Here is a 13,333-nt window from a genome sequence, read left to right as displayed (position 1 = left end):
AGACTAAACAATAACATGCAATTTGTTGGTGCTAAATTGTGCCATTTTTCTAACGGTATGCGCCTGTCTTTATCTCTTGTAGAGGGATAACAACAGGTTAAACATTAGTACTGCTTTTGCTTAGTGTCAGCTCGATTTTGAATGGCTGAAAAGCCCCTTTTACAGTCTATGGAAAAGCCAAGCCGAGGCAGCCCCGTTCTGCTTGGCCAGTAAAGATAAGTTTTGCGTTTGCTAGTTGGTTAGGAATATACAAACAAAGCAATGGAGGGGTGAGGGGAGTCCACCATCTAGTGGCCGAAAGTTATCTATTGAACTTTTTTACTTTTATAAATTCATATTTAAGTGCATGTAATATTTATTATTATATCTAAATAAAGCAACCAAAAGATTTGTAAAGTTTTGGCAATGGCATAATGCTATTATAAAAATGTATAAGAAATTCACAAGGCTTTTATTTATGTTTTAAGCAGACTATAAACTTTTAAGAAGTTCTTGTAAAGGTCTTATAATTAACAATAAGCATGTGATGCTATTAAAACATAACATAACGCTAATTACAAGTAAATTAACTTAAATCACAAGTAGTTTAGTTCTGTACTGTAAAATATTAAGATCATGAATATAATAATATTGCTAATATTGGTGAAGGAGACAAGGACAACAATTCATTTTCAAACATGTATAAACAAAGTTTATTTACTATTTTTGGCTACAGCCATAAAAAAAACATTTGTCATTCTTAAAAAAATATTTGTCCAAAATGGATATTTAAAAAAAACACTCACACTCAACAGTGAAATTAACAATGAATCAACAAGCAGTACGCAAAACTGGGAATTATTTATAAAATGAACTCGTTAACTCGCGTTGTCTCACTCTTCCTTCTCCTCGTCCTCAGATAACATCACAACCTCTTCAGTGTCATTGGTGTCCTCCTCTTCATCTTCCTCCATCATAGGCTCTTCTCCATCATCACTGTTGTCCACTTCCTGCTCTTCTTGGCTGCTCGTCACTGTAGCCACAGACAAAGGCTGCCAATAATCATACAGTTTACCCTACGGGAGGAAAATACACATTTGTAAATCAGAACTATACAATTGTTTGACTGTTAAACTGATCTTATTTCACATGACTTGGTTGTTTATTTTAAAGAGGAAAACATTCATATAAGTCTGTAAAAGTCTACTGTACATGGAGAGGCCTGGTCCTCTGAAGGAGCATCTGCCACTTGGTGTAGATCCTGGCCACCAGGTCTTTCACCTGGAGGAAGAGGAGAAGGATTTTTAATGATAGGGTTACTGCATCTTGAAACCACGTCAACAATTAAAGTGTACCGTTTCGTTAAACACATTTCCATGAATGTTCCTTTCTTTTAGCAAAAAATTACTTTAAATTGTATCCAAGAAATGAAAGTGTTCTTCAGTGAGGGCAAACATCTGCTAATGAGGTTATTAGGAAGGATTCATTTGGATTAATATTAGAATAGTGAAGTCTGGATGGAACAGCTTCAAATTTGATGACATGTCTACATTAGCAATTAAAAAACAGTCTCTCTTCATGGTCTTGCTTCTAACGAGTGGCTTTTGACTGACAGCTTTTACTTGAGATTTATCAAGAATACTTTTTGTGATAAAGCTGAATTTGTCAGTGCTACCTCTGACATCTATTGAGTCTGAGAATGGTTTTTAACCTTTGACCTGACTAGCTTTGACAAACTGGTTAAACAAGTTAAACAGGTGGAACATCACCGAGGTCAACTTCAACCAGTCTTTAGGGATGCCACAAACACTCCTTTGAAGATTCCTAAAAGTAATGCCCACGGCTTGTTCATTGTCTTCTCCGAGCTAATTACAATGCAACATGTGTTAATAATACCGTAATTTTCGGACTATAAGGCGCACCTGAATATAAGCCGCAGCAGCTAAATTTAATGATGTGTACATATATAAGCCGCACTGGACTATAAACCGCAGGTGTTTTAATGTTTAATTACCATATGTAACTTAAACGGTGCGCTCCCAGCGCACGTACCGGCAGTGATCTACAGCAGTGGTTTTCAACCAGTGGTACGGGGACAAACTGTCTCGCTCTCGTAATGTCTGTCTGTCTTGCTCTCGTTCTGTCTCTCGTACCACTCTCGGTTCCACTTTTACTTTTGCGCGCTACCTGTCTCACTCTTTTCCGGCCTCCAGCTTTTCCTGCTGGAGCCCGCCGCTCAAAGGTGGGGGGTGCGGACCGGCCATAGAGCCCATAGAGTTAAAGGTGGTGGACTGTAACCTGTAAAATCCATAGATTTAGGAGGTCCCCTAGTGGCCGTTAGCTGTAAAAATCCATAGATTAGCCGCACCGTTATATAAGCCGCAGCGTCGAAAAATGGGGAAAAAGGCGCGGCTTATAGTCCGAAAATTACGGTATATACTTTCAGCTCCTGCCCTCTTTACTTTACAGTAAGTGTGTCTCTGCAGAAACCTCCGTCAACACTGCGCAACCTTTTGGAACAATACAAAAAAAAAAATCACGGATGCAAAAAATACCTGAAGTTCTTTTTAAAAAGCAAACTCACCTTGCTCCGGTAAAGACATTTCTCGTTCTCTCTGATGTCACACTTGACATGCGTTTCCAACTCAGTGCACAGAAACAGAAGCTGTTTCTAAGAGCCAGAAATAAAATACAAAAAGCTACATTAACACACCATGTGCAGAAATGTAAAACCTAATGATAAATCATCTAATTAATAACTAGTGGCCCTAAAAAGCAATGGTAAACAACTGAAGTCATACCTTTTGATGAGCTAGGAAGAACTGAATATCGGAGGCTTCATCCGCCAAGATCAGAAGACTATAGCAGAGGTAGTAGGTCTGAGGATAATGGAAAGAAACTTTAATCACAAAAAATGTTGCAAATAATAATAAAAGACACAAAAAACAAGACAAGAAAGATCCAAATGTAATGTTTAGGTTGATAGCATGGGCTCACCTGTTGATCTAGGGCTGCCATGTCTTCTTCTTCATCCCCCTGTCTCCTGCTGGAGGATTTCAACATGCCTCGGAGAAGGGTGGAGGGTTGCATGCGGGGTAGGTAGTTCCTCAGTTCAGAGAGCTATGATAGAGAACATGGAGGAGAGAACTAAAGGTTACTGGAGATGTTTGAAACACAAGAGACAGTCATCTGGATTCATATTTTGGCTTCTGGAATCTAAAAGGACACTGTATGGATACCTGAAACTCCTTTGCTGTTGGTTTGTAGGTGCAACTTCCGTCCAACAGTTTAGAGATCATGGACAGGCTCAGATGTTGACGCAGTTGCCTACATAAACAAAATGGAAACTTTTACAAAGCAATACATCTTCAATACAATCAAATCAAATAGAAGAAAAAATACTCGTTGTGTTAAAGAAATATATAGACTCACTTTCCACGTGCGTTGTCGGGCAGCAGTTTAACTAGGGCGCACATGTTGTGGTGGTCGTCTGTCAGATCAGTGAAGGCCAGACAGATTCTGGGCAGCTGACAAACATTTTAGATAAATAAAATGTAAAATAAACCAAATGATCATGACATCATTTCTGTGTGTTCATGAAATGTACAATAAATATATTAAACACTCCTTTTTTTAGGAATGCATGTACTGACCATGGTGTCCCAGTCCCTGATGTTTTTGACAATATGGAACTGTAGAGGGCAAAGTTCCACATTGGACTCGAGGATGAGCCGAGGGTCCAAGCCCACCCTCCCAACCACAGTCAGCAGTAACAGCAGCTCATCGTCGCTGTATACCCGTGGACACAGACTCATGCAGTGCCACAGGTACTGCAGAACAGGGGAGAAACAACAGAGCAGTGAATGATCTGATTGGACAGGCTGTGCTTTCTCTGCCAAACTTGTTTTTATCAAAGACAACATCAAATTATCAGACATCTTCTGAGCCTCACCTTCAAGATGTTGTTACAGTTGTGATCAGGGAAGTTGCTGTGTTCCTCGTTACTGGAGGGACTCTCACTTTTGATACAGATGTCCTCCCTACACAAACACACCGAAATTCAATCGCACAAAATAGAAAAACGTTCAGCTCAGATTTATTTGTGTATTCATTTGGAACGCTACTTACAGCAAATCTCCCTCTGTGAATGGAGGCTGCAGATGTTCAAGAGGGAAGAGAGCAACAAACGCAACCCCCATATTCATCAGGACCAGCACCACATCGGCCAGACTGGGCACCCACACTTCAAACTGCTGGTTTCCACTTTTCACTGAGGCAGAACACGCATAGAAGAAAAAAAACATGTTCACTTTTTGCAATAGTAAGCAAGTACCAACAGCCTTGAGGAGGGACACCAACCTATCTGATAAGCAGCAGTCAGGGCAATGTCACAGAGGGTCTTTAGTATATTTTCAGATACCATCCTCTCCCTATGGACTGACATCATCTGATGAAAAAAATACAATAGTTCAGACATTTGGACAGAAATCACTATTGACATGCTATTGTGTGTGTGTGTGTGGGGGGGGGGCCTACCTTGAAAAGGAAACTGGTAACCTGAGATGGACAGGGTGAGCAACAGTCGTAAGCGTCCTGGAATAATTCAATGTTTAGATGCAATCTCAGTTGAGCAGGGCTGGACCTAGGAAAGATATATGGAGAGAGAAAGATTGGAGGAATAAATATACAAGCAAAACTAAGCCTAGAACTTTGCTTGTGTTCCCCAATGTTCACTTCACTACATCCAACATCATGAAGGGGTGGATGATTTACCTTTCCACTGGTTTGGCTGAATGTAGTTTGTCCTGAGGACTCTCACTTTTGACATGAGTGAGATTGAAATGCACGCGTCATTTAAATCTGCAGGGTTCAATCCCTTTGAGAGTACTCATTTGCTTTTATCTGAGTGGATATTATCACAAGTCCACTTATTGGTCTTAGAGTTATGCAACAGGGAGGCTTTAGGAGTGTGCAATTATTACCTCTATTATCCCATTTCATGGCAATTTATTATTTAATCATTACGACATCTTGCTCTAAAACCTTTGTGTGAATGCATTTGTGCTGCCCCCAAATAGATGGCTAAATGTTTGTTGGCTCTTAATCAACACTTGTATTCAGATTAGACGGAGGAGAAAAAAGAGAAAAGTGCATGTTTGCATGCATGTGCTTTGATGCTTCGATGCGTCAGATGGAAAACCCCTCAGACTTCATTCAGAGCGGAGCCTGGTCCTTAAGCTAATGTCTGTGCATCCTTACCGTTTTATTTAATTTTATATGTAGACGACATAACATGATGTTATAATAACATAATAACTTGTTCAGCCTTTGAAACTGAAACCATTTTGGGAGAAAAATACCTAAATAATATCAATAATCATAAACGTGCGACGATTAGTCGACTAATCGCCTGAATTGACAACTATTGGTCAAGTATAAACATCTTTAGTCGAGGGCAGCCCTCTAATGCACACCATCACAACTCACCATAGAAGTGTTTTCTGTGCTGTCCCCTGAGGGTTGACCATGCATCGCCTCAGCTGCAGAGTCTCCTGGTTGAAGATCCGGCCAAACTTCTCCAGGATGAAGATCATTTTCCCGGGAGGCACTTCTCTGATGGCACTGGACATCAAAGAGTAGCGTTGCAGGAACTCCCTATAGAACAATGTATATACAAATAAAGATTACAATTATTTGCTGTACACAGAATGTATCCCAATGAAAACTGTTGATGTGTAAATGTGCTTGTGCATGCTTTACTGTTGCTCAGAGGAGATGGCCGCCTCACGGTTCTCCTCGGCCTTCTCATATTCAGCTATTCTAAACTGGTCTTCTTCACACTCGGTGAGAAGTTGTGTCCTAACCTCTTTTCCTCTGATGAAGAAAACAAATGTGGGAATGTAAATTTCTCGCATGTGCAATTACTATAGCTCGAATTATAATGTAACGGGAGGGCAGTGTCTTCATATTCTACCTTTTTTTGGTGTTTATTTCATCCAGCATGTGGTCAAGGTTGTTGTTGTAGATGGCTGACGTTGTGTTGGCTGCTAATGGTTGCTATGGGAAACACAACAAACAGCATTTACAGATTTTTCAGGTCCTTGAGCCAAGCCACTGGATGTTCATACAAGCATAACTTTATCTACAATATAGACGAGTCATGCACAGCTTACTGTTTTTAACTTGCAGCTCTTATTCCCAGGTGTACTCGGCTCTGAGAAGGATCCCTTCTCTGGAGTATCAGGAGGCTTGGAGACCCGCTCAAATATATCCTGCAACGACAGCAGCTGCTCATCGTCACTGCTGTTGGAGCTCTCGGTAAGGTCCACATTTAGTGCAAATCTCAGGCCTAGGTCCAGCTCCAAGTCTTCGGGATCCTCTTTATTCACCGACTTTCTACGTCCTTCACTCGTGCACCTCTCCTGGTGTGGACGAGCCGTAGAAGTTGTGGTGCAAGTCTCCGAAGTGCTTGGTCTCACGTTGTGGGGGGCGAGAATTGTAAGTTTCCCATCAGATTTTAAACTCTCATCCTTAAGCTGCTTGCCTGAAGAAGCGATGGAGCAGTTTTTAGGTTCACAGGCTCTATAGGAAATAGATTTCAGGTTTTCAAGGTTTATCCGCTTTAAAGTTACAGTTGGCATAGTTATGTGTGGGTTATGTGATGAGGGCAAGTTGGAGACTTTAGTGTCAACTGCAAGAGACGGAGCCGTTTGGAAACACAAAGTCCCAGTAGGAGGAGTACTGGAGCTGGTCACAGTGCTGGATGAACAGCTTTTCTCCGTGGTGGTCGTTTCGATCCCGTCTATCTTGGGTTTTGAAGTCTTTCCGTAGATCAAGGGATCAGGAGTGAAAAGCCTATCTATATCAGAAGGGATTGCAGAAGGTCTTCGTAGGCGGTTGGTTTTGTTCCGTTCCACTGTGCTCAGAGAGCCTGAAATTGTTTGTGACGCTGGTTTGGAAGTGTTACAGTTTTCCACGGCATCACATTTGCTCAGGGTCTCGACCGGTAAGACTGAGGAACTACAGTGAGTATGAACAGAGTGGTGACACCCTAACTGAACATACGAAGAGCCAACAGTGTTCTTCTGGGGAACCTCAGAGGATAACAAAGGGCTCGATTTATTGTTTTGGTCGTTTTCCTCGCTCCTTTTCGTTGCACTTTCTTCCTTCGACGGTGATCTTAACTCTATTATTAAGGATTGTTTTGGGTCGGATTTGATATAGGCTTGCTTGGCCCCCATTGGCGGTCGTCTCTGTGTACAACTTTTGGGTGACAGGGATGCGCAGGAGGACTGGGCGGGTTTCAATGCTGGTTCTGCGCACGGATGGCTGTCTGTGGTTTTGGGTGATAGTTCCAAGCCTGACGAGTGCCTCGCTGACGGCTCCGACAGCAGGGAAGTGCTGGCCCAGTTGCTAGGAGTGGGTGTTGGTGTCTGTGCTTCGACAGAGTTTGTTGGCAGAAGACACGGTCTCTTAGCGCTATCGCCACATTCCTCAGGTTCCCTGTGCCTCTTCTGAGATGAGCAATTCCAGTCCACTACAAGAAACAGAATTTTCTTTTTATTATATACTTTTGTTTGAAAAAATTCTGTGTTTACTAATGTCTTACAACGTCATGGTTCAATATGAATTATTCTATGCTACCATATACATGATTTCTGATAATTACCCATGTATTGCAATCTGTTACCAAATACAAGTTATAGCTTCTCCTGTTTATGTTTCCAGGTATTTAACGTTAAGAGCACAAGTGTTTAGTAAGTACTTCCTGTGAATATACAGGACTGTCTCAGAAAATTAGAATATTGTGATAAAGTTCTTTATTTTCTGTAATGCAATTAAAAAAACAAAAATGTCATACATTCTGGATTCATTACAAATCAACTGAAATATTGCAAGCCTTTTATTATTTTAATATTGCTGATTATGGCATACACAGCTTAAGAAAACTCAAATATCCTATCTCTAAATATTAGAATATCATGAAAAAGTATACTAGTAGGGTGTTCAACGAATCACTTGAATCGTCTAATTAACTCGAAACACCTGCAAGGGTTTCCTGAGCCTTGAAAAACACTCAGCTTGGTTCAGTAAACTAAATCACAAGTATGGGGAAGACTGCTGATCTGACTGCTGTCCAGAGGACCGTCATTGACACCCTCCATCAGGAGGGTAAGACACAAAAAGAAATTTCTCAAAGAGCAAGCTGTTCACAGAGTGCAGTTTCAAAGCACATCCACAAAAAGTCTGTTGGAAGGGGGAAATGTGGCAGGAAACGCTGCACAACCAAGAGAGATGACCGCAGCCTTAACANTGCTTCCGTCTGCTGAAAAGCTCTATGGAGATGAGGAATTCATTTTCCAGCATGATCTGGCACCTGCCCACAGTGCCAAAACCACCAGTAACTGGTGTACTGACCATGGCATTACTGTCCTCGATTGGCCTGCAAATTCCCCTGACCTGAACCCCATAGAGAATATGTGGGGTATTGTGAAGAAGAAGCTGAAAGACACCAGACCCAACAATGCTAATGAGCTAAAGGCCGCTATTGAAGCATCCTGGGCATCCATAACACCTCAGCAATGCCACAGGCTGATTGCCTCCATGCCACGCCGCATTGATGCAGTAATCCGTGCAAAAGGATTCCCAACCAAGTACTGAGTGCATTAATGGACATTTTCAAATGTTTGATTGTGTTTTGCTGTTATAAATCTTTTTTTTTTTACTTGGTCTGAGGAACTATTCTAATTTTTTGAGATAGGATTTTTGAGTTTTCTTAAGCTGTATGCCATAATCAGCAATATTAAAATAATAAAAGGCTTGCAATATTTCAGTTGATTTGTAATGAATCCAGAATGTATGACATTTTTGTTTTTTTAATTGCATTACAGAAAATAAAGAACTTTATCACAATATTCTAATTTTCTGAGACAGTCCTGTATATGATAAGGAAATATGGAAAGGAAAGTGGAAACTCTGTCAACCGTTATGTATTGAACTATTTAACATTGCACCGCACTTTTTGAGACTTGCTAGACTAGTGGACATTTTTAGTGCCATGCATCTTCATCACTCAAGTAAACACGATTCACCTTACTGCAGTGCCAAAGATACAACATGCCTACAAAATTAAAGCACAAAGCTTTAGGAAGAATTTAAAAGTGTAAAATTGGCTAAATTACAGTGATAATCTTACCTGTTATTACGTTTCCCTTTGAAGATGTTCTTTTATGTTGTTGGTTCTAAAAAAAGAAGAAGAAAGTATGTCTTTGAAAATAAGGTTTTTTTTTAAGTGAGAAAAAGCCAAGCTCATCAAAGGCCAAGTGCTACACCATTTGTTAAATAGTAGAAAGAGACAATCAGTTATACAGATATCAAGAAGAATTCATTTTACCTCGCAAGGAAGAAGAGGGCTGTGGGGCCTCTGGCTGCTCCCATAATGCTCCGAGCCTATAATAGGCAGTGGGGAAACTTGTGGAACGTCGCTGGGGCCGAATGATGGGGTGAAGGGTGGCTTTTGAAGCTCGATAGTGGGTATGGAACTCCTTACATCACTGGATGGAGCCTAACAGAAAATGTTTTAATGTAGTACAGGTCAAAAACAAGAACGATCTTAGGCTATGTCCACAATACAGGGCTTAAAGCTCAATCGCAATTTCTTTCACCAGAGTTGATCTTTCATCCTATACGGTTCACATTCATGTTTGAAGTAAGCGATATCTAACATCCTTGTGAACCAATCATGCCCAGTATGTGGGAACCGTTTCTCCCAGACTTTAGGATGTCCAGGGATACATTCTGATATCTGTCAGTGCATCAAGGTGGTAGAATTAAAAAAGACAAGCTTTCAGGAAGCACCTAACAGTCAGGTTTGAGCGGTCCTATTGCCAGTGATTGGATAGGTATTGCATTTATGACCACATGTGACAAGTGTTCAAGGAAAGGCATTGAAAAAAAAATTGGATTTCTGTTTTCAAATGATTTTTGTAATGTTAAGGTAGCTTTGGTTTAACTTATTAAAAACAGAAAAACATTACCTTGTTTGATTCTTGGCTTTGTGCCGTCACATTTTGACTTCCTGAGTATGTCGCATTGATCGTGGATTCAGTCGCTTGATCTCTTCTGATGTGGGAAGGTGGTGGATAGTTGCTAAAATGTGTCATGAATTGAGAAGATGCAGGGTGAAAGACACTGGGAGGTCTGGGAACTGGAGTAAACCTTTTAGGTGGGCTGAATGGAGCACACCCAGGTGAGAAGAAAAACCCTGGAGGTGGATAGTTATGGTGATGATGATGAGGAGCTGGACTGCCCCTTGGCATGACTTGGAACCTACTCCCTGAAGAACCCATTTTAGGCGGGGTTCTTGGAACAAACGCAGATGAATAGAATGGTCTTGGAGGTGGAAAAGGCGGCCATGGAGGACAAGGAGGACATGGTATCCAACGGTTCGGCAGTTCAGGACTTTGGAATGGTAACATTCTAGTGGGGGGGGGTGGTGGTGAAGAAAACCGGTTAAGGAAATTTGATGGCTTCATTGGAGTGTCCTGATGAAAAGGTGCAAAATGGGGCCAGTGGTATTGCTGTAATGCGGGGTCCTTCACTGAAACACGGAAGAAACAATTTTGCATTATGGCGTTTTGTCTAAATATTGTGTGCCATTGAATGCTAAAGTCTGAACAGGTTGTCCTGTTTTTTTGAATCATTATTGTTATTCAAATCACATTATTAAAACCTGAGGGGAAATTAAAATCTTCACTCTGGTGTTATTTACAATTACACACATAGGCTCGAAATACACACATGCACCAACAGGACCTATGAAGTTATGTCGCTACTGTCACTACAGACTAAGCTACTGCTGCACAGTCACAGGCCACATTTTTCTTTGTCATGCTGCCTGACGCAAGGAGGTTCTTCTCACTACATTTTTAAAGCAGAAACCGTTTGATCACTTCTTAAAGCAACGCATGAGTATCTGTCTGAGAACTGCATCTAGTTGCATTCACTGTTTGCCATGTCAACATTTCACACATGCACACCCAAATGGATTTGCCTCAACCAAATCTACGGTCAAGCAAGATGCAAATAAAAATTAACATGTTTCTAACTATTACCATGACAACATATAACATCTAATCATATCCGTATCCAACCTGTTAATAACAAAGATGTTCATAGGATGTATACCAGCTTTATTAGAGCTTGTTTTTATTTTTGTATTTCTAGGTCTACCCAGTCCAAACAACAACTTGATATGTTAGCTAACTAGGTTAAATATAATCTAATAATAAGTCATAAGTAATTGCTTACGAGACACCATCATTTACAGTAGGTAAAAGTGCAACCATAAAAACAATAGTTTTAAGGCAAGTGTGTCAAATTAACTAATTATACAGTTTTTAAACCGAGACAGCGACTGTTGACAGTGCTGGACGCGACAGTTTGACCCACCTGTATTCCTCGGGGGTAGTATAGTGAGAGCTCTGTAAAAAAAAAGTGGGAACCGCTCATATTTCTTAAATCAAAGTAAGTTTTCATCTCCATGACGACAATAATGCAACTTTGCAATTTTGAAAGAAAATTGTAAAGTTCCGAAGCGCAGCACAAACGACACATCTAGCAGAGCCAACACAAAGCAGACACCTAGTCAGGGTCTGCCAATCACATTGAGCTACGTTAGTGACAGCAGACATATTTTGCAGATATATGGGACGGAATGTAACTTTTTTCGCTTTTATATTTTATTATTGATAAACAACCACAAGCAATCACAAACAAATGGTTACTTTGAAACCCAGGGCTATCTATCGGTAGTGATGATGTTAGCAACTATCAAAAGATAGGTAACGTTATCAAGGAAACGTTAACTGACTTGATGAACGTGTTTACGTTGTGTTAACAACATGGTAGTGTTTTGAGTTATTGTCAAGTATTTGAAGAATGTTTGTCCCGCCTTTAACACAGTTACTTGCAGTAGCTTCATACGTTAAGAGTATGTATAAAGGTGTTACTGACAGTGCCTGGCTATCAAAATAAAATGTGATATTAGCAAGTCGTTGTTTCAGGAAGTGCTCTGTTTAGCTAACTTGCTAACGAGCTTGCTACTTAGCATTGGAGTACAAATACATGGGGTTTCTTACCGAGTGTTTCCTGGGTTTTCTGAGTCTTTTCACATTTTAAGGATTAGTCAGGCTGTCTATTATCAATGACAGCCACAATAACCCACCCTGACGCAGAGCTACATTGCCAAAATCATCTGATCAATATGTTCATCTCCCGCTTGAAGCCAAATCAACCAATATGGTCTAGCTGCAGCCGCGGCAAGTACACGACACGCCCCCCTAACACGACACTACGGTGGCTGAGAGACATTGATACCGTACATGGCAGATTAAAAACGAATTGCAAATATAGAAACTATTAGGAAAATTAATTAATAACCTAGTCTATCCGAGACACAACAGTATATGATTTTAAGCACAAATCATTTTGTCTAATTAATAAATTGGCTTAGCAAACTTTTTTTTTTATATAATTCGTATTAATGAGATCTGTTGATGATGAGTTTGTCTAACTGCTACACATGTATTTATACATAAATGTAGATATGTATGAACATCTAAATATAATTGTTAAAGGTTTTAAGATATACATAATCACATCATGGGGTCATTAATGTAAGGTAGGCCTACTAAAACTAATTTCTGAATCTCACATTAGCCTGTAGTTTGGTATATTATTGATATGGGCTGGACACCCCTTCACAATGATCATCATTGACTTTTTTTTAGACCAAATTAGACCACTAATGAGCTCAATAATTCACATGTATTATTATTATTACTTTATAAATTAAGAGTACTTGGGGTCTATTACAAAACCTTTGAAGGAATTGCATCAATTAAAATAAATATATGGCAAGTATGATAAAATGAACATAATGTCAAGATATAGCAATATACAATCAACATGCTTGAATATAAAATGCAAGAAGAACAATAAACAGATGAACATTTAGGTTGTATGTGTAAATTGTGATTGCAAACCATCTTAGAGGTCCCATCAGTGGCGGCCAGCCCATAGGCTCTTCCCACATTACAAATAAAAATTAAAAAAATTAAAATTAAAAAATATATATTTTGTACAAAATATATATTTTTAAAAATATATATTTTTAATTTTAATTTTTAATGAACAAGGGAAATATTTTATAATTTGTATCAGTAAAATGTATAATCTACAATAAAATCTTGTTTAAAATGGTGTTACGATGTTTAAAGTTACTGATAAGTCACATGTTTCCTGCCTGGCCGCAGCGTGTATCATTACCCTCTCTCGTCCGGGCGGTAGAAAG

General features: G+C 39.8%; 1 protein-coding gene across 1 annotated transcript; it reads right to left on the bottom strand.

The window, feature by feature from the left end:
• Nucleotides 1-664: 664 nt before the first annotated feature.
• Nucleotides 665-12,126, bottom strand: slf2 (SMC5-SMC6 complex localization factor 2). Its single transcript, XM_010769901.1, has 21 exons — nucleotides 12,120-12,126; nucleotides 11,431-11,462; nucleotides 10,017-10,579; nucleotides 9,374-9,544; nucleotides 9,176-9,221; nucleotides 6,153-7,516; nucleotides 5,954-6,036; nucleotides 5,740-5,853; nucleotides 5,467-5,634; nucleotides 4,516-4,621; nucleotides 4,339-4,426; nucleotides 4,108-4,249; nucleotides 3,932-4,019; nucleotides 3,633-3,809; nucleotides 3,412-3,506; nucleotides 3,219-3,306; nucleotides 2,977-3,099; nucleotides 2,781-2,858; nucleotides 2,564-2,650; nucleotides 1,192-1,260; nucleotides 665-1,055 (listed from the first exon to the last, which is right to left on the bottom strand). The coding sequence occupies exons 3-21, from the start codon at nucleotides 10,512-10,514 to the stop codon at nucleotides 873-875; spliced, it is 3,768 nt and encodes a 1,255-aa protein (XP_010768203.1). The 5' UTR covers nucleotides 10,515-10,579; nucleotides 11,431-11,462; nucleotides 12,120-12,126; the 3' UTR covers nucleotides 665-872.
• Between the last annotated feature and the right edge of the window lie 1,207 nt (nucleotides 12,127-13,333).

Source organism: Notothenia coriiceps, unplaced genomic scaffold (genome assembly GCF_000735185.1).
Source record: "Notothenia coriiceps isolate Sejong01 unplaced genomic scaffold, NC01 NC01_scaffold00008024, whole genome shotgun sequence".
In the NCBI taxonomy this organism is placed as follows: Eukaryota; Metazoa; Chordata; class Actinopteri; order Perciformes; family Nototheniidae; genus Notothenia; species Notothenia coriiceps.
The sequence above is the reverse complement of the archived record's forward strand: the minus strand, read 5'-3'. Positions and strand labels throughout refer to the sequence as shown.

Bases quoted from the DNA above. Each gene is read 5' to 3' on its own strand.
- slf2 (XM_010769901.1), bottom strand. From the start codon at position 10,514: ATGAAGCCATCAAATTTCCTTAACCGGTTTTCTTCACCACCACCCCCC. The intron at 4,250-4,338 runs GTTGGTGTCCCT...GTTCTGCCTCAG, and splicing joins GACTGCTGCTTATCAGATAG to TGAAAAGTGGAAACCAGCAG. The intron at 2,859-2,976 runs GTGAGCCCATGC...CATTATCCTCAG, and splicing joins TGGCAGCCCTAGATCAACAG to ACCTACTACCTCTGCTATAG.